Below are 22,144 nucleotides of genomic sequence, written 5' to 3' on the forward strand. Positions count from 1 at the left end.
ACCCCGGGAAAAATGGCTCCAGAGACACGATCTTCATTGCTGGGAGGCAGGTGCTGGCTGAAGTTGGGCCAGTCAACCCCAGAAACGCTTCAGAGGCAGGGTCAATTTAGGAGGTGGGCTTTTCATGACTCAGGCCCTATATGAAGGGTCACCTTGGAAGTTACTCAGTGATAGGAAAGGAGTTGTGAAGGGATCATAAGATTGCATGGACAGAGACTTCAATTCATTGCCATATGAAAAAAAGTTTTCAATGTTGGCCAACTGTTTATACTTGCTGTAAGAAATGGCCTATTAGGAGTCTTCCATAGAAGAGCTCTATCCTGTCTCGGGGGGTTAGCTGCATGAGCTCCAAGAATGAGAGACTGGCCTATCTCATGGAGTGTCACATACAGCATCACTCCCAATGGATGCAAGAACAGTGTGAATTCCTGCAAAGAGTACAAGATTCACTCAGTAGCCTGGTGCAGTCCATTCAGAGTCTGAGCGCTGTCCTGCATGGAATACACGAGCTGTGTACCCATAACAGGGCATTTTCACTGGTGGCACAATGGAAACTGGAATGGATGACTGCTGCACCCCAACAGCCCAACACCATCCAACCCTTCAGAAAGCCAACAGAGGGCTGAGGAGGTTGCATGGGAGAATGAGTTCTGCGCACTCTTTCTTGGCCCCTCTACCAGAGCCCTCATCTGTAGTATCTGCTCCAGCGGCCCATGGCTGCCTCTGCCGAATTGCAGACTCAGGTAGGTCCCCAAGGAGTACCTGTAAGAAGAAGCTGGCCACAAAGCTTCTCAATGCCTTAGAAACAGAGAGGTGAGCAGTCTGTTCCAACTCTTCCAAGGCATCACAGAGGCATGTTTGAGCTCAAAAGCGCCACAGTGTTTCGATCACAGATGGGCTCATATGTGGTGTTATATCTCACATTATTGAGTATACTTTTTTCATTTTCTGTAAATATACTATATAGATTAAACGATTGATTACTTGGTCTATACTTGTTTAGTGGCACATACAATAACTGGGAAAACATACAAATGCATGACCTTGCCAGTGCGACAGCTGCAAAGCCAGGCAGGGGTGCTCCGTGAGATGTCCACTACTGACCATGTCAACCATAGGATTTGGACAATGATGGATAGGTCAGCATTTATTGACTATCCCTAAATGCCCTTGAGAAGTGGTGGCCATCTTGAACCATTGTATGTATTGCAGATGCACTCACAATGCTCCTTGGAATGAAGTTCCGGACTTTGAGCCAGTGACATTGAAGGAATAGGGATGCAGTCCCGCGTCAAAGTGGTGTATAGCTTGGACGGGTCCTTGCTGGTGGTGGTGTTTCCAAGCATCTACTGCCCTTGTCCTTCCATGTGATAAATGTTGCGGGTTTTGAAGGTGCTAACTAAGGAGCCTTGATGAGTGGTGGTGTGCATCTTGAGGATGGAACACAATGCTGCCACAGTGTATTTGGTGTTGGGAGGAGAATGTTTAGAGTGTCTCCTTGTTGCTTAACTAACTGAACTATGGGTTGACCTTTGCACCGTGGTTTATTTTCTCCCCTTAAAATGGTACTGTGCTGCTCATGGAGTTCTAATTTTCTAGCTATCTAGATTGTCTTTTCCAGGGTTAGATCTTCCTTTGCTTGCATGAGGTTAGAGAATGTGTTGTCCACTACTCATATCACTAATTTGACTCTGATGAGCTCAGATTTCAAGTCTCCATATTTGCAACCTTCTGCCATCCTATACAGACCATTAATGAATGAATCGACAGGCTCATATGGTTGCTGGACCCGCTTGTCAAATTTAGATCTTTTTAGTATTTTGTTGCTTCATAGATTGAAATAAGCATCATAAGATTTTAGTGCTTCTTCAAATTTAACAGATGATTCACTGATTCACTGTCTTGCAATAATGTCATCCGCAATCGGACCTTCCAATTAAAGCAGTGTATTAACCTGTTCTGCTCTGACCTTTTGGTGGAATTGTCCCAGATTTCCACTAAGTGAGCTAGTGGGCGGGAAAAAAGACATTTTACCCGCCGGCCACAATAGCAGGTTTTTCTGGCGTATCGTCCTCTCTCTGGCACGTCCTGCCTCATTTATAAAGCACTCCCAGGAAACACACTGGATTGCTGGTGGGATGGTCTCTGATTCGTCTGCCTCACCATCACCTCAGGCCTTCAGTAATCCAGATGCCATATTTAAAAGGTGCGCCTGCACAGGCTAGCACTGTCTAAGGGATCAGAAGCTGCTGGAAAGTCATGGCTGCTAAAGGGAAGAAACATGCTGCCCCCAAATTTAGCAACGCTTCACATGTGTGCCTACTGGATGCAGTGGAGGGCCACAGTGAAGTCCTCTACCCCGTCTCTGGGCACAGACCAGCAAGCAAGGTTGCCAATCCAGTATGGGAGATGGTGGCAGCGGTGGTCAGCACCAACGCTTTGCAAAAGAGGCCAGCCACCCAGTGCCAAACGAGGATGAATGATCTCCTCCGTTCCACCAGGGTGAGTCACTTTTCTCATCACACTCAACTCACACACTCTCAAACCCATCATACATCCACCAGGATCTCACTCACTGCCAGTTCAAGGAACATCACTTTTCACACACCTTCTTCTGTCCTGTAAAACATGCCCTCATCCTGTCCACTCACCACCCACACACGCCAGGCATTCTTCTCATCTGGACTGGCATGCGTCCTGCTTGAACTCTCTCCATCTGTATTCATTCAGGGCAAGCTGGCACACAATAAAAAGGAAAGGTCACAGACTGGCGGAGGAATGCCCAACATCAAGGTCCTCACAGGCTTTGAAAATAGTCATCCAGCTGGCCGGCAAAAATCTGGATCATTCCTGTGCTGATAGTGAGGTCAGAGGTGCTCAACCAAGTGAGGATCCAGCTGTGCAACATCCATCAGACAACCATGTTGTGAGTGAGTTACCCTGTCCCACAGTCATAAACTAATTATCTCTCCTTGCTTTCACAGGCAGCAGCCGAGAGGATCCATGAGCCAGGTTCTCGACTCAAGCCCCAAAGGCACCTCGGAGGAGGGATCTGATGACACCCTAATTGAAGGCCCATCACAGCGCTCACCCACACCCTGCACCAGTGCAGAGACACACACCTCGCTGAGACGTAGACATAAAGCAGCCTCGGGTTCACAATCTGGTGGTCACTGCACGGACACGTATTTGCAGCAGGAGGAGGCAGGTTCAGCCGAGGTCTCCGGCACTCAGAGGACTGCTGGGGAAGAGATATCTGTGAGGTTCAAGTCAGATGAGGAGCCTCTGGATTCGGCCTTCCAACTCATCATGGAGAGTCAGCAGAAGGCGGGGGGAACATCATAGAGAGCTGTTGGAAGCCCTCAACAGGGTTGCACACGAGTCGGAGGAGTAAGTCCGCCTGCTCTCTGATGAAGTAGTGCCCACATGTGTGCGCATGGAGGTCTCCATGGGAAGAATGGTGGACACCATGGAGACCGTGGTTCAGCAGAACGCGGAGATGTGCACAGGTCTGCACTCCATCGCGGTAGCCACATGTGAGCTCCAGCAGTGACAATGCGAGTGGGAAATGGGCACCTCGACCTCCCTCCAGGTGCTCCTTCCCCTCAAGGAGTCAGGCCGGGGCCCTCAGGCACTCAAAGCAAGGAGAAGCGGCAGCCAGACACCCCTGGGTCATCCAAACAAGAATTTCAGAGGCTGTCCAGTCCCTTTGAGTCCCTTTTGCCTGTGGCCTCCTTCAACTTCATCCTCTGTCACCGCAGAGAGAGCAGCTGGCCAGAGGATCAGAGGAGAGCTAAAGCAAGCCAGGGCCCTCAATGCCTCGGCTCTCCAGAGAATGCAGGCTGAAGTCATCAGAAGCAACAGGGCCAATCATTGCACAGGCTGTCTCCATCCCTGCTGCAGATGTCAGGGCAGCACCTACATGGTAGGCCTAGAAAAGTTAAGAAATTCTGATCATGAGTGATTGCACGGATGAACACATTTTGAAACTTTCTGAAAATATATTCACTTTCACTGAATAATGTGTAAAGTTGTCTTTCAGCTTCATTGACAGGTTTCGTAAATCCTCTCACTGCATGCCCCCCGACGGGTAGTTCAACTGTACACAGCCAGACCATGAGTGATACTTCTCCAGTGTGTGTGTGTATGTGTGTGTGTGGGTGTGGGTGTGGGTGTGGGTGGAAGGGGGTGGGGGGAGGGCTGGGCCTTTCAGGGCCTCATGCAATCATTCTCCCATGCACGTGGAGCTTTCAACCCTCACACTCATCTCACTGTCTGGAGCAATGTCAATGCTGCCTGCAGGGGTTCTTTCAGCTGTCCATCTAAGCTGACCGGCAACTCCACCCACCCACTGACTGCACTGCCGTGCAGCGCCTGTGCCCATTCAACACAAGGCTCCGCTCACTTTCAATATCTGAGAAATGGTTATTGTCAAGTTTACCGTCAGCTCTCCCATCCTTTCCCCTCCCCTAGTCACCCATGTTCTTTCCCCCATCACTGTCAATCCCACTGGCATCGCCTTCCACCTACCCACCATCACCTACCAACCCAAATACTTGTGTTTCCAGGAGGTCAATGTCAACATGCACGTTCCCTTCCTTCCTGACAATCCCACCCCCATCCACACTGACCTCTCTAACCTCCTCCTTCCCATCCCCAGGGTCCATATCTACATCTGAGTCCCCACTAATCATCCTCGCTTCCCTTCAACCACTACTGACGCACCCTCACTTTCCCGCCATACCGGTTCCCTCTGCCCCCTCTCATTCTCACTATACCTCCTATTACGCCCATCCACAGTTCACTCCCCAGGAGGCACTGACTCCACTGACCCCTCCCTCGCATGTTCACCTGTTGCCCCCCCACCCCTTACTCCAACCTCCACCCTTACTCTCTCCTCCCACTGGACACATTCCCCCATCTGGACACCATCCTCCCGCTGGATACCTACCCACCTCCAAATTCTCTCTTCCCTCCAGACACCTTCCCCCCTCCAAACTCACACTCTTACACCTTCCTCCACGCTTACTCCTACCTCCACGCTCACTCCTACCTCCATGCTCACTCCTACCTCCACGCTCACACCTTCTTCCACGTTTACACCTTCCTCCACGCTTACTCCTACCTCCACGCTCACTCCTACCTCCACGCTCACACCTTCCTCCACGATCACTCCTACCTCTACGCTCACTCCTACCTCCACGCTCACTCCTACCTCCACGCTCACACCTTCCTTCCTTATCACTCCTACCTCCACGCTTACTCCTACCTACACGCTCACTCCTACCTCCATGCTCACTCCTACCTCCATGCTCACACCTTCTTCCACGTTTACACCTTCCTCCACGCTTACTCCTACCTCCACGCTCACACCTTCCTCCAAGCTCACTCCTACCTCCACGTTTACTCCTACCTCCACGCTCACTTATACCTCCACGCTCACACCTTCCTCCACGTTTACATCTTCATCCACACTTACTCCTACCTCCACGCTCACTCCTACCTCCACGCTTACTCCTACCTCAACGCTTACTCCTACCTCCACGCTCACTCCTACCTCCACGTTTAATCCTACCTCCACGCTTACTCCTACCTCCATGCTCACACCTTCCTCCACGCTTACTCCTACCTCCATGCTCACACCTTCCTCCATGCTCACTCCTACCTCCACGCTCACTCCTACCTCCACGCTCACTCCTACCTCCATGCTCACACCTTCCTCCACGCTCACTCCTACCTCCACGCTCACACCTTCCTCCACGCTCACTCCTACCTCCACGCTCACTCCTTCCTCCACGCTCACTCCTATTTCCACACTCACTCCTACCTCCACGCTCACACCTACCTCCACGCTCAAACCTTCCTCCACGCTCACACCTTCCTCCACGCTTACTCCTACCTCCACGCTCACTCCTACCTCCACGCTTACTCCTAACTCCACGCTCACACCTACCTCCACTCCTACCTCCATGCTTACTCCTACCTCCATGCTCACTCCTTCCTCCACGCTTACTCCTTCCTCCACACTTAATCCTACCTCCACGCTCACACCTACCTCCACGCTCACTCCTTCCTCCACGCTCACTCCTACCTCCACGCTCATACCTTCCTCCACGCTTACACCTTCCTCCACGCTCACACCTACCTCCACGCTCACACCTACCTCCACACTTACTCCTACCTCCATGCTCACACCTACCTCCACGCTCACACCTACCTCCATGCTTAAACCTACCTCCACGCTCACACCTTCCTCCACGCTCACACCTACCTCCACGCTCACACCTACATCCACGCTCACACCTTCCTCCACGCTCACACCTACCTCCACGCTCACACCTTACTCCATGCTCACGCCTACCTCCACCACGCTTACTCCTACCTCCACGCTCACACTTTCCTCCATGCTCACTCCTACCTCCACGCTTACTCCTACCTCCACGCTCACACCTACCTCCACGCTCACACCTACCTCCACGCTCACACCTTCCTCCACGCTCACTCCTACCTCCACGCTCACTCCTGCCTCCACGCTCACACCTTCCTCCACGCTCACACCTACCTCCACGCTCACTCCTACCTCCACGCTCACACCTTCCTCCACGCTCACACCTACCTCCACGCTCACACCTACATCCACGCTCACACCTTCCTCCACGCTCACACCTACCTCCACGCTCACACCTTCCTCCATGCTCACGCCTACCTCCACCACGCTTACTCCTACGTCCACGCTCACACTTTCCTCCATGCTCACTCCTACCTCCACGCTTACTCCTACCTCCACGCTCACACCTACCTCCACGCTCACACCTACCTCCACGCTCACACCTTCCTCCACGCTCACTCCTACCTCCACGCTCACACCTTCCTCCACGCTCACTCCTACCTCCACGCTCACACCTTCCTCCATGCTCACGCCTACCTCCACCACGCTTACTCCTACCTCCACGCTCACACTTTCCTCCATGCTCACTCCTACCTCCACGCTTACTCCTACCTCCACACTCACACCTACCTCCACGCTCACACCTACCTCCACGCTCACACCTTCCTCCACGCTCACTCCTACCTCCACGCTCACTCCTGCCTCCACGCTCACACCTTCCTCCACGCTCACACCTACCTCCACGCTCACTCCTACCTCCACGCTCACACCTTCCTCCACGCTCACACCTACCTCCACGCTCACATCTACATCCACGCTCACACCTTCCTCCACGCTCACACCTACCTCCACGCTCACACCTTCCTCCATGCTCACGCCTACCTCCACCACGCTTACTCCTACGTCCACGCTCACACTTTCCTCCATGCTCACTCCTACCTCCACGCTTACTCCTACCTCCACGCTCACACCTACCTCCACGCTCACACCTACCTCCACACTCACACCTTCCTCCACGCTCACTCCTACCTCCACGCTCACACCTTCCTCCACGCTCACTCCTACCTCCACGCTCACACCTTCCTCCATGCTCACGCCTACCTCCACCACGCTTACTCCTACCTCCACGCTCACACTTTCCTCCATGCTCACTCCTACCTCCACGCTTACTCCTACCTCCACGCTCACACCTACCGCCACGCTCACACCTACCTCTACGCTCACACCTTCCTCCACGCTCACTCCTACCTCCACCCTCACACCTTCCTCCACGCTCACACCTTCTTCCACGCTCACACCTTCCTCCACGATCACAACTACCTCCACGCTCACTCCTACCTCCACGCTCACTCCTACCTCCACGCTCACACCTTCCTCCACGCTTACTCCTATCTCCACGCTCACTCCTACCTCCACGCTCACACCTTCACACCTACCTCCATGCTCACACCTTCCTCCACGCTTACTCCTACCTCAACGCTCACTCCTACCTCCACACTCACACCTACCTCCACATTCACACCTACCTCCACGCTCACACCTACCTCAACGCTCACTCCTACCTCCACGCTCACTCCTACCTCCACGCTCACACCTTCCTCCACGCTCACACCTTCCTCCACGCTCACACCTACCTCCACGCTCACTCCTACCTCCACGCTCACACCTACCTCCACGCTCACACCTACCTCCACGCTCACTCCTTCCTCCACGCTCATTCCACCTCCACGCTCACACCTTCCTCCACGCTCACACCTACCTCCACGCTCACTCCTTCCTCCACACTCACACCTTCCTCCACGCTCACACCTACCTCCACGCTCACTCCTACCTCCACGCTTACTCCTACCTCCACGCTCACACCTACCTCCACGCTGACGCCTACCTCCACGCTCACACCTTCCTCCACGCTCACACCTTCCTCCACGCTTACTCCTACCTCCACGCTCACTCCTACCTCCACGCTTACTCCTACCTCCATGCTCACACCTTCCTCCACGCTCACTCCTACCTCCACGCTCACTCCTACCTCCACGCTTAATCCTACCTCCACGCTCACTCCTTCCTCCACGCTCACTCCTACCTCCACGCTCACACCTTCCTCCACGCTCACTCCTACCTCCACGCTCACACCTTCTTCCACACTCACACCTTCCTCCACACTCACACCTTCCTCCACACTCACACCTTCCTCCACGCTCACACCATCCTCCACACTCACACCTTTCTCCACACTCACACCTTCCTCCACGCTCACACCTACCTCAACGCTCACTCCTACCTCCACACTCACACCTTCCTCCACACTCACACCTACCTCCACGCTCACACCTTCCTCCACACTCACACCTACCTCCACGCTCACACCTTCCTCCACACTCACACCTACCTCCACAATCACACCTACCTCCACGCTCACTCCTACCTCCACGCTCACACCTTCCTCCACACTCACACCTTCCTCCACGTTCACTCCTTACTCCACGCTCACTCCTACCTCCACGTTCACTCCTACCTCCATGCTTAATCCTACCTCCACGCTCACTCCTACCTCCACGCTCACACCTACCTCCACGCTCACTCCTACCTCCACGCTCACACCTACCTCCACGCTTACTCCTACCTCCACGCTCACACCTACCTCCACGCTCACTCCTTCCTCCACGCTCACTCCTACCTCCACGCTCACACCTTCCTGCATGCTCACTCCTACCTCCACGCTTACTCCTACCTCCACGCTTACTCCTACCCCCACGCTCACTCCTACCTCCACGCTCACTCCTACCTCCACGCTTACTCCTACCTCCACGCTCACTCCTACCTCCACGCTCACTCCTACCTCCACGCGCACACCTTCACACCTTCCTCCACGCTCACAACTTCACTCCTACCTCCACGCTTACACCTACCTCAACGCTCACTCCTACCTCCACACTCACACCTACCTCCACATTCACACCTTCCTCCACGCTCACACCTACCTCCACACTCACTCCTTCCTCCACACTCACACCTACCTCCACACTCACTCCTTCCTCCACACTCACACCTACCTCCACACTCACACCTTCCTCCACACTCACACCTACCTCCACACTCACTCCTTCCTCCACACTCACACCTACCTCCACACTCACTCCTTCCTCCACACTCACACCTACCTCCACACTCACACCTTCCTCCACACTCACACCTACCTCCACACTCACACCTACCTCCACGCTCACACCTACCTCCACACTCACTCCTTCCTCCACACTCACACCTACCTCCACACTCACTCCTTCCTCCACACTCACACCTACCTCCACACTCACACCTTCCTCCACGCTCACACCTACCTCCACACTCACTCCTTCCTCCACACTCACACATACCTCCACACGACACCTTCCTCCACACTCACACCTACCTCCACACTCACACCTACCTCCACACTCACACCTACCTCCATGCTCACACCTACCTCCACACTCACTCCTTCCTCCACACTCACACCTACCTCCACACTCACACCTACCTCCACGCTTACTCCTACCTCCACGTTCACTCCTACCTCCACGCTTAATCCTACCTCCACGCTCACTCCTACCTCCACACTCACACCTTCCTCCACGCTCACACCTACCTCCACACTCACTCCTACCTCCACACTCACACCTCCTCCACGCTTACTCCTACCTCCACGCTCACTCCTACCTCCACACTCACACCTTCCTCCATGCTCACACCTTCCTCCACGTTCACTCCTTCCTCCACGCTCACTCCTACCTCCACGCTCACTCCTACCTCCACGCTTACTCCTACCTCCACGCTCACTCTACCTCCACGCTCACACCTTCCTCCATGCTCACTCCTACCTCCATCCTTACTCCTACCTCCACACTCACTCCTACCTCCATGCTCACTGCTTCCTCCACGCTTACTCCTACCTCCATGCTCACACCTTCCTCCACGCTCACTCCTACCTCCACGTTCACTCCTACCTCCACGCTTAATCCTACCTCCACGCTCACTCCTACCTCCACGCTTAATCCTACCTCCACGCTCACACCTACCTCCACGCTCACTCCTTCCTCCACGCTTACTCCTACCTCCACGCTCACTCCTACCTCCACGCTTAATCCTATCTCCACGCTCACTCCTACCTCCACGCTTAATCCTACCTCCACGCTCACACCTACCTCCACGCTCACTCCTTCCTCCACGCTTACTCCTACCTCCACGCTCACACCTTCCTCCACGCTCACAACTTCACACCTACCTCCACGCTCACTCCTACCTCCACGCTCACACCTACCTCCACGCTCACTCCTACCTCCACGCTCACACCTTCCTCCATGCTCACTCCTACCTCCATGCTTAATCCTACCTCCACGCTCACTCCTACCTCCACGCTCACACCTTCCTCCACGCTCACACCTTCCTCCACGCTCACACCTACCTCCACACTCACACCTACCTCAACGCTCACTCCTACCTCCACGCTCACTCCTACCTCCACGCTCACGCCTTCCTCCACGCTCACACTTTCCTCCACGCTCACACCTACCTCCACACTCACACCTACCTCAACGCTCACTCCTACCTCCACACTCACACCTTCCTCCACACTCACACCTTCCTCCACACTCACACCTTCCTCCACACTCACACCTTCCTCCACGCTCACACCTACCTCCACGCTCACACCTACCTCCACACTCACACCTACCTCCACGCTCACACCTACCTCCACGCTCACTCCTACCTCCACGCTCACTCCTACCTCCACACTCACACCTACCTCCACACTCACACCTACCTCCACACTCACACCTACCTCCACGCTCACACCTTCCTCCACACTCACACCTACCTCCTCGCTCATGCCTACCTCCACGCTCACTCCTACATCCACACTCACACCTTCATCCACGCTCACACCTACCTCCACGCTCACTCCTACCTCCACGCTTACTCCTACCTCCACGCTCACACCTTCACACCTTCCTTCACGCTCACACCTACCTCCACACTCACACCTACCTCCACGCTCACACCTACCTCCACGCTCACTCCTACCTCCACGCTTACTCCTACCTCCACACTCACTCCTACCTCCACGCTCACGCCTACCTCCACACTCACACCTTCCTCCACGCTTACTCCTACCTCCACGCTCACTCCTACCTCCACGTTCACTCCTACCTCCATGCTTACTCCTACCTCCATGCTCACTCCTACCTCCACGCTCACTCCTACCTCCACACTCACTCCTACCTCCATGCTCACTCCTACCTCCACGCTCACACCTACCTCCACGCTCACACCTACCTCCACGCTCACTCCTACCTCCATGCTCACTCCTACCTCCACGCTCACTCCTACCTCCACGCTTACTCCTACCTCCATGCACACTCCTACCTCCACGCTCACACCTTCCTCCACGCTCACTCCTACCTCCACGCTTACTCCTACCTCCACGTTTACACCTACCTCCATGCACACTCCTACCTCCACGCTCACACCTTCCTCCACGCTCACTCCTACCTCCACGCTTACTCCTACCTCCACGTTTACACCTACCTCCATGCACACTCCTACCTCCACGCTCACACCTTCCTCCACGCTCACTCCTACCTCCACGCTTACTCCTACCTCCACGTTTACACCTACCTCCATGCTTACCGCATTCTCCCTCGTTACACCCTCCTCCCCAGATACTCCCTCCTCCCCCTCCCAATCCCCAACGCCTTGGCTGCCCCCCACTCCGCCACCACCCACGCCCCACAAATACACCTTCTTCTCCCAGTCAAACCTATACCTTCCTCCCCCTACACCTTCCTCTCCCACTCACACTCTTTTTACCAAAGTCTCCAATTGCGTGATTGATTTGGACCTTGGATTAGTCCAGATTGATTTGAAAATGTGGAATTTAAAAGTGCAGGTTCTGCTTTAAGCACTTTCTGAATTTCAAGATGATATCACAGTTCACTTGGAGACAAAGAGCTTTCGCTTGCTTGCTGGTTTTGATGGGCTCCGCTGCAATAGCAATCATGCTCAGCTTGAAAAGAAGATTCTAGACAATTTTTGGAATGGCTGCCTATAGAGTTCGCTTGCTCCGCATTTATGTTTAATAAGTCACAAATTCGTCAAAATTCTGGCAATTGCTTGCCTTTAGCTGGGTTTGAAATGTCACGATTCTCCCAGGATATTCAATTAATTATTTATAAATCTTTTCAGAATGAGCTCAGACCACCATCACCTGGAAGTTCTCACCATCATGGCTTGGGAATATATCGCCATTCCTTCACTGTCCCTGAGTCAAAATCCTGGAACTCCTTCCCCAACTGTGGCTACACCACACTGCAGGGACTGCAGCGGTTTAAGAAGGCAGCTCACCACCACCTTCTCAAGGCAAACTAGGAATTGGCAATAAATGCTGGCCTAGCCAGCGATGCCCACATCCTGTAAATGAATTTTAAAAAGCTAGGAGCTGCCTCCATACTAATTAGTGCACACAGCTCTATCCAACATTCAAAAGATCTTGGGTGTGGGTCATGTGCTCCTACATCACTGTGTACTGTACTCAGTCTCACAATAACCCTATGTGTGCCAGACCCTTAAACGACAACGGCCTCCACCTTTCCTCTACAGAACGCATGTCTGAGGGTCCAGTGCCCATGTCTTCAACCTTCCTTCCTTACTGGACAACACTCTGCACACCCAGCAATATTCACAGTTTGATGTATAACCTTCTTGGTAATGAGGCAAGGAATAAGAACATAAGAATATAAGAACTAAGAGTAGGCAATTCAGCTCCTCGAGACTGCCCCGCCATTCAACACGATCATGGCTGATCTCATTTCGGCCTCAACTCCAATTTCTTGCCATCTCCCCATAACCTTTTAACCTGTTACTAATTAAAAATCTGTCTTTCTCCTCCTTAAATTTATTCAGCAGCCACAGAATTCCACAGATTCACGACCCTTTGAGAAAAATAATTCCTCCTCATCTCTGATTTAAACCCCTTAGCCTAAAACTATGGCCTTTCATTCCAGAATGCCCCACAAGGGGAAACATCTGCTCCACGTCTACTTTGTCTATCCCCTTTAGCATCTTATATACCTCAATTAGATCTCCTCTGATCCTTCTAAACTCTAGCGAGTATAGGCCTAAACTGCTCAATCTCTCCTCATAAGACAAGCCCCACATCTCTGGAATCAATCTAATGAACCTTCTCTGAACCGCTGCCAATGAAACTACATCCTTCCTCAAGTAAAGGGACCAAAACTGTGCACAGTACTCCAGGTGCGGTCTCACCAATGCCTTGTACAATTGCAACAACACTTCTCTACTATGATAATCTATTCCTTTAGCAATGAATGCCAAAATTCCATTTGCCTTCCTTATTACCTGCTGTACCTGCATGATGTACCTGCAGCTGAATGATGAAGAGGACTCCATGTGAATCTTTCCAGCGACACTATCTCCCTTCTTTGAGTTCATACAGCAGCCTCTATCTAGACAAATTCAGCATTAAACCTGAGGCAGCAAACAACTTAAATAAGGCTTACAATACTTAACCCCTGGCCTTCACAGCTGTTCATTTCACCAGTACCAGTGATTTTTGCACCTTTTAACAGTGAAAATCACAACATTCTGTTCTCTACCTCTTTAAATGGCCCAGCTGATTCATAAATGCTGCATATGTGCTTTATGCCCCGCTCCTTTCACACAGCGGTCAATGTCGGAAGCATTGGGAATGGGGATGGGACTTCCAGATCTGGGTCCCGCCCTCCATTTTGAACACTCCACAGAGTCTCCCCAACTCCACGAAAATTCAGCCCAATATCAACCTCTATCTCAGCTCCTTTTACCCGTCTTTGAGTTTATAATCATTCCACTCGTTCCAAGCACAAGATAAGGAGGGGCATGGACAGGGTGGATAGGAAGCAGCTGTTCCCCTTAGTTGAAGGGTCAGTCACGAGGGGACATAAGTTCAAGGTGAGGGGCAGGAGGTTTAGGGGGATGTGAGGAAAAATTTTTTTACTCAGAGGGTGGTAACGGTCTGGAATGCGCTGCCTGGGAGGGTGGTGGAGGCGGGTTGCCTCACATCCTTTAAAAAGTACCTGGATGAGTACTTGGTACATCATAACATTCAAGGCTATGGGCCAAGTGCTGGTAAATGGGGTTAGGTAGGTAGGTCAGGTGTTTCTCACGTGTCGGTGCAGACTTGATGGGCTGAAGGGCCTCTTCTGCACTGTGTGATTCTGTGATTCTGTGAAGTGTTTTCCTCCTCTCACACCCATGTCCACAGCTACCCTCCTGATCCTGTCATCTTTCATGACCTTAACAGTCCCCATCATTGACAAGATCATCTCTAACCACCACTGTGATCCTCACCACATACTTATCCTACTCCCTGTTGAAACCCTATTTCCCCCTGCATCCAACCCTGGGAAAAAAAGAATCTTCCCATAAGTCACACACAAATGCACTTTCTAACATCCAACTGCCTAATCTTTGATGTTCACCACAGTCCTTCTAGCTGTCACTGATGTGCTCAACCACTCAATCCCTTCCACATTTGATTTCACCACCCCCAGAAAATCATTTATTTTCACCTCATTCTAGTCAATTTCAAGGCATTTTGAACTTCTCTCAACTATTTACCCATTTTGCGAAACCAGTAAGATTGAACCTTGCTGTCTTCTTAGGGACTACAAAATATTGTTTCTCTTAAAATGTGGGGGGAGATAGGGTGTGAATGGGTCATGAATCTCCAAAGAGGATAGGCTCTGCAAAAATATTTTGGAATCTCCGCATTATGAGAAAAGAACATTGTGTGATTTTAAAGTACCACCTTATTGCAGTCAAAATGAGCATTGTCAGCGTAATACAAAATGCAGTCTCTATTCTGAACAAGACTTACATTATAACATCAGTGATGATCTCAATATGCATCAACCTGTAAAATTCAAATACCAAAAGAATGATGCTCCTTATCTTAACAACCTTGTATATAAAAATAGCGATGTGTACCTTTTTTAATGTTCTTCAATGCAATGTCTCTTTGATCCATTCCCACCCTTTCCCATTGCAGAGTTTTGTCCAGAAATTTGGTGACAATCACAACTGGAGTTATAGATGCCATATTCTGCTCTCCGCAGCCAGTAGGGACTCTGATTAGATGTTTCAGTTTTGTTCCATCAATAACATTTTCAATTGTTTGGGCCAAAATGTCTCCTGTTGCGTTAACGAAATACAGTCATAAGTACAAAAGCAAAATACTGCAGATGCTAGAAATCTGAAATCAAATTAGGAGATGCTGGAAATATTCAGCAGGTCAGGCAGAATCCGTGAAAAGAAAAGCAGACTTAACATTTCAGGTTGATGATCTTTCATCAGACCCGAAAAGAGTTAGAAATCTGATAAGTTTTAAGTAGGTGAAATGAGGGATGGTGGAAAAAGTACATATAGGAGGGTCTCTCAAAAGGGAATGGTCAAACAACAGCACCTCATCTTTCGATTAGGCACTTTGTATCCTTCCGGACTCAGCACTGAGTTCAATGATTTCAAACTGTAATCTCCACCCCCATTTTGTTTCTTTTTGTTGACATGTTTTAGTCTTAGTCTTATTTGTCTCCTGTTTTTGCTTTTGGATGACAGCTGTTCATTATTCTGCCATTCAAATCTCATCTGGGCAATCTTTTCATTCTTTGGTCATTCCATTATCAGTTTCTTTGGATTTTTATGTCTCCAGCGTATTGCCCTATCAAAGACTTTCATTTTTGATCTTTTACTACCCTCATTTCACCTACTTAAACCTATTAGATTTCTAACATTTTCCAGCTCTGATGAAAGGTAATGGACCTGAAACATTAACTCATTTTTCTTTCCACAGATACTGCCTGGCCTGATGAGTATTTCCAGCATCTTTTGTGTTTATATTTATAAATAGCCTCCCAAATATCAAAAACATAACCAAAATCAGATTTAATCAATGGAATTATTGCATTCTAATCTCAGAATGCAGTTCTCATCACTCATATTCACAAATCATTGATTTCCTTCACTCTCTTGGAAGAAACCCATTGATAATTCCCATGTCTTACAAAAGAATAACCAGTATAAAAGCTTGAATGGCCATTTGTGAAATTTCTATCCCCAATAGGATGATGAACTCATGAGTCTTAATTCTAAATAATGGACTTACCCTTATTTGTACTGTGTTTATAGAATCTTACAGCACAGGAGGAGGCTACTTGGCTTATTGTGCCCATCTTGCTCATTAGTAGAGGTATGCACTTGGTCCCATTTCCCGCTCTTTCCTAATGGCCCCCCAATTTTCCCATATGAAATATTTACCCTATTCTTTTTACAGTTACTAATGTATTTGCTTCCACCACCCTTACAAGCACCGCATTCCAGCCCACAACTATTTGCTGCATGAGAAATTTCTCTTCTTGGTTCTTTTGACAATAATCTTAAATCTGTGTCTTCTGGTTACCGACTCCTCAGACAGCGGAGGCAAACAACTTCTCCTTAAAATCTCTATCAAAATTCTACTTTCTTGTACATTCTGTACAAAAGCAAGGAATGTTAATCAGAAATTAGCACAAAGATTATGCAGTTTAGTCATTTGGTAGTACAGAACTCAAGTATCACAGAAAAAAGAGAAATGTCAAAGCTTTTCATCTTGCACTCATCAGAACATTCTCAAAAGTATCAAATGTAAAGAGAACAATTTATACTTGATGAGAAGAGAGTGCTGATTGGCTGGCAAGTGGACCTGGCCATGGAGAATGCATCAGTTAACTGATGACTCACAGTTAACTGCCAAGCTTTGTTTAAATTCAAACCAGGTAGGTTGGCTCCGATTGGTCAAGACATTGCCCTAGGAAATGAACTGGCTGCCACCTATTTTGTTCAGTTGAAGTAGGCACAATGTGTGTGCACGGAGAGGGAGGCAAAGGAGACAGAAAACAGGAAACTATAGGCCAGTTAGCTTGATGTTTTTCAAGGGGAAGGTGTTAGAATCAATCATTAAGGAGGTTATAGCTGGGCACTTAGAGAAACACTAGGTGATCGGGAAGGGTCAGCATGGTTTTGTGAAAGGGAAATCATGTTTAACCAATTTATTGGAATTCTTTGAAGGAGTAACATGCGCTGTGGATAAAGGGGAGCCCGTAGACATACTGTACTTGGATTTCCAGAAGGAATTTGATAAGGTGCCACTTCAAAGATTAATGCTGAAAATAAAAGCTCATGGTGTAGGGGGTAACTTATTAGCATGGATAGAAGATTGACTGGCTGTCAGAAAACAGAGTGTGCATAAATGTTTTTTTCTGATTGGCACGATGTGACGACTAGAGGGGTCTGTGCTAAGGCCTCAACGTTTTACAATAACTTAGATGAGGGCAGTGAAGGTGTGGTAGTTAAATTTGCAGTTGACACAAAGATAGGTAGGAGAGTATGTTGTGAAGAAGACTTAAGGAGTTTGCAGACGGATATAGATAGGTTGAGTAAGTGGGCAAAAATCTGGCAGATGGAGTGTAATGTAGGAAAATGTGAAGTTGTTCACTTTGGGCAGAAAGAATAAAAAAGCACAGCATTATTAAATGGAAAATAACTGGAGAATTCCAAGTTGCAGAGGGATCTAAATGTTCTAGTGCATGAGTCACCAAAAGTTAGTATGCAGGTACAGCAAGTAATTAAGGAGGCTAATGGAATGCTAGCATTTATTATGAGAGGAATTGAACATAAAAGTAAGGATGTTATGCTTCAGTTATACAGGACATTGGTGAGACCACATCTAGAATGTGCTGTTTTGGTCGCCTTATTTAAGGAAGGATGTAAATGTGTGAGAGATGGTTCAGAGGAGGTTTATTAGATTGATACCTGGGATGAGTGGGTTGTCTTAAGAGGAAAGGTTAGACAGACTAGGCTTGTTTTCACTGGAGTTTAGAAGAATGAAGGGTGACTTCATTGAAATATATAAGATCCTGAACATTATTGACAAGGTGGATGTGTTTCCTCTGGTGGGTGAATCCAGAACTAGGGGGCACTGTTTTAAAATTAGGTGTTGCTTTTTTAGGATAGAGATAAGGAGATTTTTTTCTCTCAGAAGGTTGTGCAACTTTGGAACTCTGTGCCTCCAAAGGTGGTAGAAGCGGGGTCACTGAATATTTTTAAGGCAGAGGTAGATAGATTCTCATTAGGTAAGGGAATCAAAGGTTATTGGGGGGGTAGATGGGAATGTGGAATTCAAAACACAAACAGATCAGCCATGATCTTATTGAATGGCAAAGCAGGCTCGAGGGGGTGAAAGGCCTACCTCTGCTCCTATTTCATATGTTCGTATATTGGCATGCTCTTTTTATCTGCAAAGAACAGATTTCTGTGTATTAACATATGTAGCTTCCAGCACGCGTAAGAGTGCCACACTGCGAGCCTGGCTGATTAACTTAAATTGGCTGTCAGCGTAATTCTTACTCTGGCCAATCTGGCCAATTGGACTCTGGCCAGAGTCAACCTGCCTGGTTCGAATTTAAATAAAGTTTGGCAGTTAACAGTCAGTCATCAATTAACTGGTACATTCTCCATGGCAAAACCTCTGCCAATCAGAATCCACTCTCATCAAGTAAAAATTGTTGTTCCCTTTACCTTTGGTATTCTTGGGAATGTCTTGATGAATACAAGATGAAAAGCTTTGACATATCTCTTTGTCCAGCAATACTTAAGGTTATACAACTTACAAATTAAGAAGGACAAGTTTATTACATGATATAGTTTTAGCCCAGTTTCCTCCAGAAAATGTACTTTTCCAGCCATCTTTTCAATCTCTTAATTATATCCCGGAGAGATTCACCAGTTTTTAATACTAAAAAAGATTCCTGTCTTGAAAGCGAGGCAATACAAAACAGCAGTGAGAAGGGACCACATGACCTCTTTCTGTGCTGTAAAGTTCAATGATTATGACTGGAAGAGATGGGACATGACAAAAATTTAGCCTATTATCTTCTGACATTGAGAAGTAAATTTAATCAATGGAAGGTACTGAGAAGATGGAGTTGGGGGGAAGCAATGAGCAGCTCTCTGATCCATATTCCAAGTAGTTAAAATGAAAGGATTATTCCAGTATAGGTAGGAATCTTATAAATTTCCCCTCACCTTTTTGATTGCTTCTCAAGCATCAAAAGCCAGAGCAAAGATGGAATGCTCATGTTCTGCCATTTTGAATATTCAAATTTGCACAAGCTGGGTAAACTCAAGCAATGTGCTTGCCCCTAAAGTCTCTGCAAGGAAATTGCCTTGGATTACTTGGACTAGCGACCCCTTACCTCAGTCGACCTACCTTGAACACTGATGAATGATAGTGGATCTGTATTTGGAACAATGTCATCTGGAACTGTACCATTAATCTTAAACACTTGTTGTTTACCTAAATTAAAGAATATATTGATTTATATAAAGAAAATCTTTTCATCAAATCTTTGATTTTCTCAATAACTATTGGTTGGGTTCCTTTCCTTTTATTTGTCCTCTCCACACCCACATTACTCAACCTTCCTGGAGTTTACTAGAGATTTCAGTATTTTAATTCTTCCCATGGTTTCACCAATGGAAGTTCCAAGATTCTGAGATAACTCATTTTCCCTGCATGGGACAACTTAGAATTCCATGGTTAACAGTGTGAACCGATTAGTGAAATTAAGCAGTTGGCCCTGTTTTGCTTAAATTTTGCTAGAAGGATAAAACTGATAAGCAGAGAAGTTATGTTAAACTTGTATAGAACCTTAGATTGACAAGGATGATATCAAAACTGAGAGGATATATCCATCAGGAAAGATTGAATAGGCTTAAACTCTTTAGAAGATTGAGGGTGAGTTGATAGAAGTCTGCTAGGGTAAACATAGCGTACAGGTGTAGCCATTTGTGGGGGAGAGCAAAATTAGGGGCCATAAATATAAGATAGTCGCCAGTAAATTTAGAATAAACTTCCTTACCCAGAGATTGGTTATAATGTGGAACTCATTGCCTCAAGATAAAGTTGAGGTAAATAGCTTAGCTGCATTTAAGGAAAAGCTAGATAAGTACATGAGGGGGAAAGGCACAGAAGGATACATTGATGGATTGAGATGAAGAAGGATGGGAAGAGGCTTAAGTGGAGTTTAAATACTAGTATAGACCAGTTGGGCTGAAAGGCCTGTTTTTGTACTTTAAATATTATATAATTATTTCTTCCTACTGCCACAAAACTTTTAACGTAAATGTTCGCTTGTTCTGTATTCTTATATTTCACATGACACCACCCGAATGTCCACTGCAACAGTACGAAGCAAATTTTGTTCAAAACTTAATGTTCTAATTAATTAGTTCACTGAATTATTTGTTCCAAAGGTGCAGGATATTATTGTTCATAAACAAACTATTTTCTTCATGAATCTCAGGGGCAAGTACAGAAAGGGCAAATACAGGTAACAATCCCTCTACACTGCCCAAACAATGCTCCTCATCCAATGACAGCAAAGCACTTCTTCCAAGTAGATCTATTTCAAAGGTAAAAGCAAAATACTGTGGATGCTGGAAATCTGAAATAAAAAACAGAATATGTTGGAAAAGCTTCGCAGGACTGGCAGCATCTGTGGAGAGAGAAACAGAATTAATGTTTCCAGTCCGTATGATCCTTCTTCAGATCTCTGTTTGCAGCTCATCGTGCAGTAGATGGCACCACTCCACTACTGCATCTTTGGTGAACTGCATGACTCTGATATACAGCTTCTCATGAAGCTCCTTATAGGACCTGTGCTACCTGTTAATTCTTCAGAGGTGGGTAATAACTGCTGGAGGTTCATCCTACTTAAATAAAGGATAACTCTCCTTTCCACCATCCTCTCAGGCACCTGCTCATCTTTCTTCATGGTAATGGCTTAGAAAGAAATATCCATAAGAACAAAAGAAATAGGAGGAAGAGACCATACAGCTTCTTGAAACTGTATCGCCATTCAGTACAATAATGGCCGGACTTCTGCCTCAATTCCAAACTCCCACCCACTCCCCCTGTCCCTTGATTCCCTAAGAGACCTTAATATAGAAACATAGAAAACAGGAGCAGGGGTAGGTCATTCGGTCCTTTGAGCTTGCTCCACCATTCAATATGATCATGGCTGGTCCTCTATCTCAATGCCACAATCCCACTCTCTCCCCATACCCTTTGACAACATTAGAGTCTAGAAATTCATTCATTTCCCTCTTAAATATATTCAGCTGCTTGGCTTCCCTGTGGTAGGGAATTCCACAGGTTCACCACCCTCTGAGTGAAGAAGTTTCTCCTCATCTCAGTCCTAAATGGCCTGTCCCATATCCTGTGATCCCCTGTTCTAGCCCCCCACCCAGGAAACATCATCCCTGCATCTAGTCTGCCCAGCCCTGTCAGAATTTTATATGTTTCAATGAGATCCCCTCTCATTCTTCTAAACTCCAGTCAATACATGCCTAGTCAACCCAATCACTCCTCATACGACAATCCTGCCATCCCAGGAATCAGTCTCATGAACCTTTGTTGCACTCTCTCTATGGCAAGTATATCCTTTCTTTGGTAAGGAGACCAAAATGGCACACAATACTCCAGATGTGGTCTCATCAAGTCCCTGTACAGCGTGCAGTAAGACATCCTTTCTCCTGTACTCCTCCAGCATTGAAGACCAACATACCATTTGCCTTCTTAACCGCTTGCTGAACCTGCATGTTTGCTTTCAGTGACAGATG

At 48.3% G+C, this 22,144-nt stretch overlaps 1 protein-coding gene across 1 annotated transcript in view; it reads right to left on the reverse strand.

Moving 5' to 3' along the window:
• The window catches only part of LOC121271164 (complement C3-like), a 167,518-nt gene that overhangs the window by 53,878 nt on the left and 91,496 nt on the right, over positions 1–22,144 (reverse strand). The window contains exons 28-29 of the mRNA XM_041176924.1: positions 19,731–19,817; positions 15,416–15,619 (exon numbers count right to left, since the gene is read on the reverse strand). Coding sequence (XP_041032858.1) covers positions 15,416–15,619; positions 19,731–19,817 — 291 coding nt within the window. The remainder of the gene's footprint in view (positions 1–15,415; positions 15,620–19,730; positions 19,818–22,144) is intronic.

This window comes from Carcharodon carcharias, chromosome 30 (assembly GCF_017639515.1).
Source record: "Carcharodon carcharias isolate sCarCar2 chromosome 30, sCarCar2.pri, whole genome shotgun sequence".
Taxonomy (NCBI): Eukaryota; Metazoa; Chordata; class Chondrichthyes; order Lamniformes; family Lamnidae; genus Carcharodon; species Carcharodon carcharias.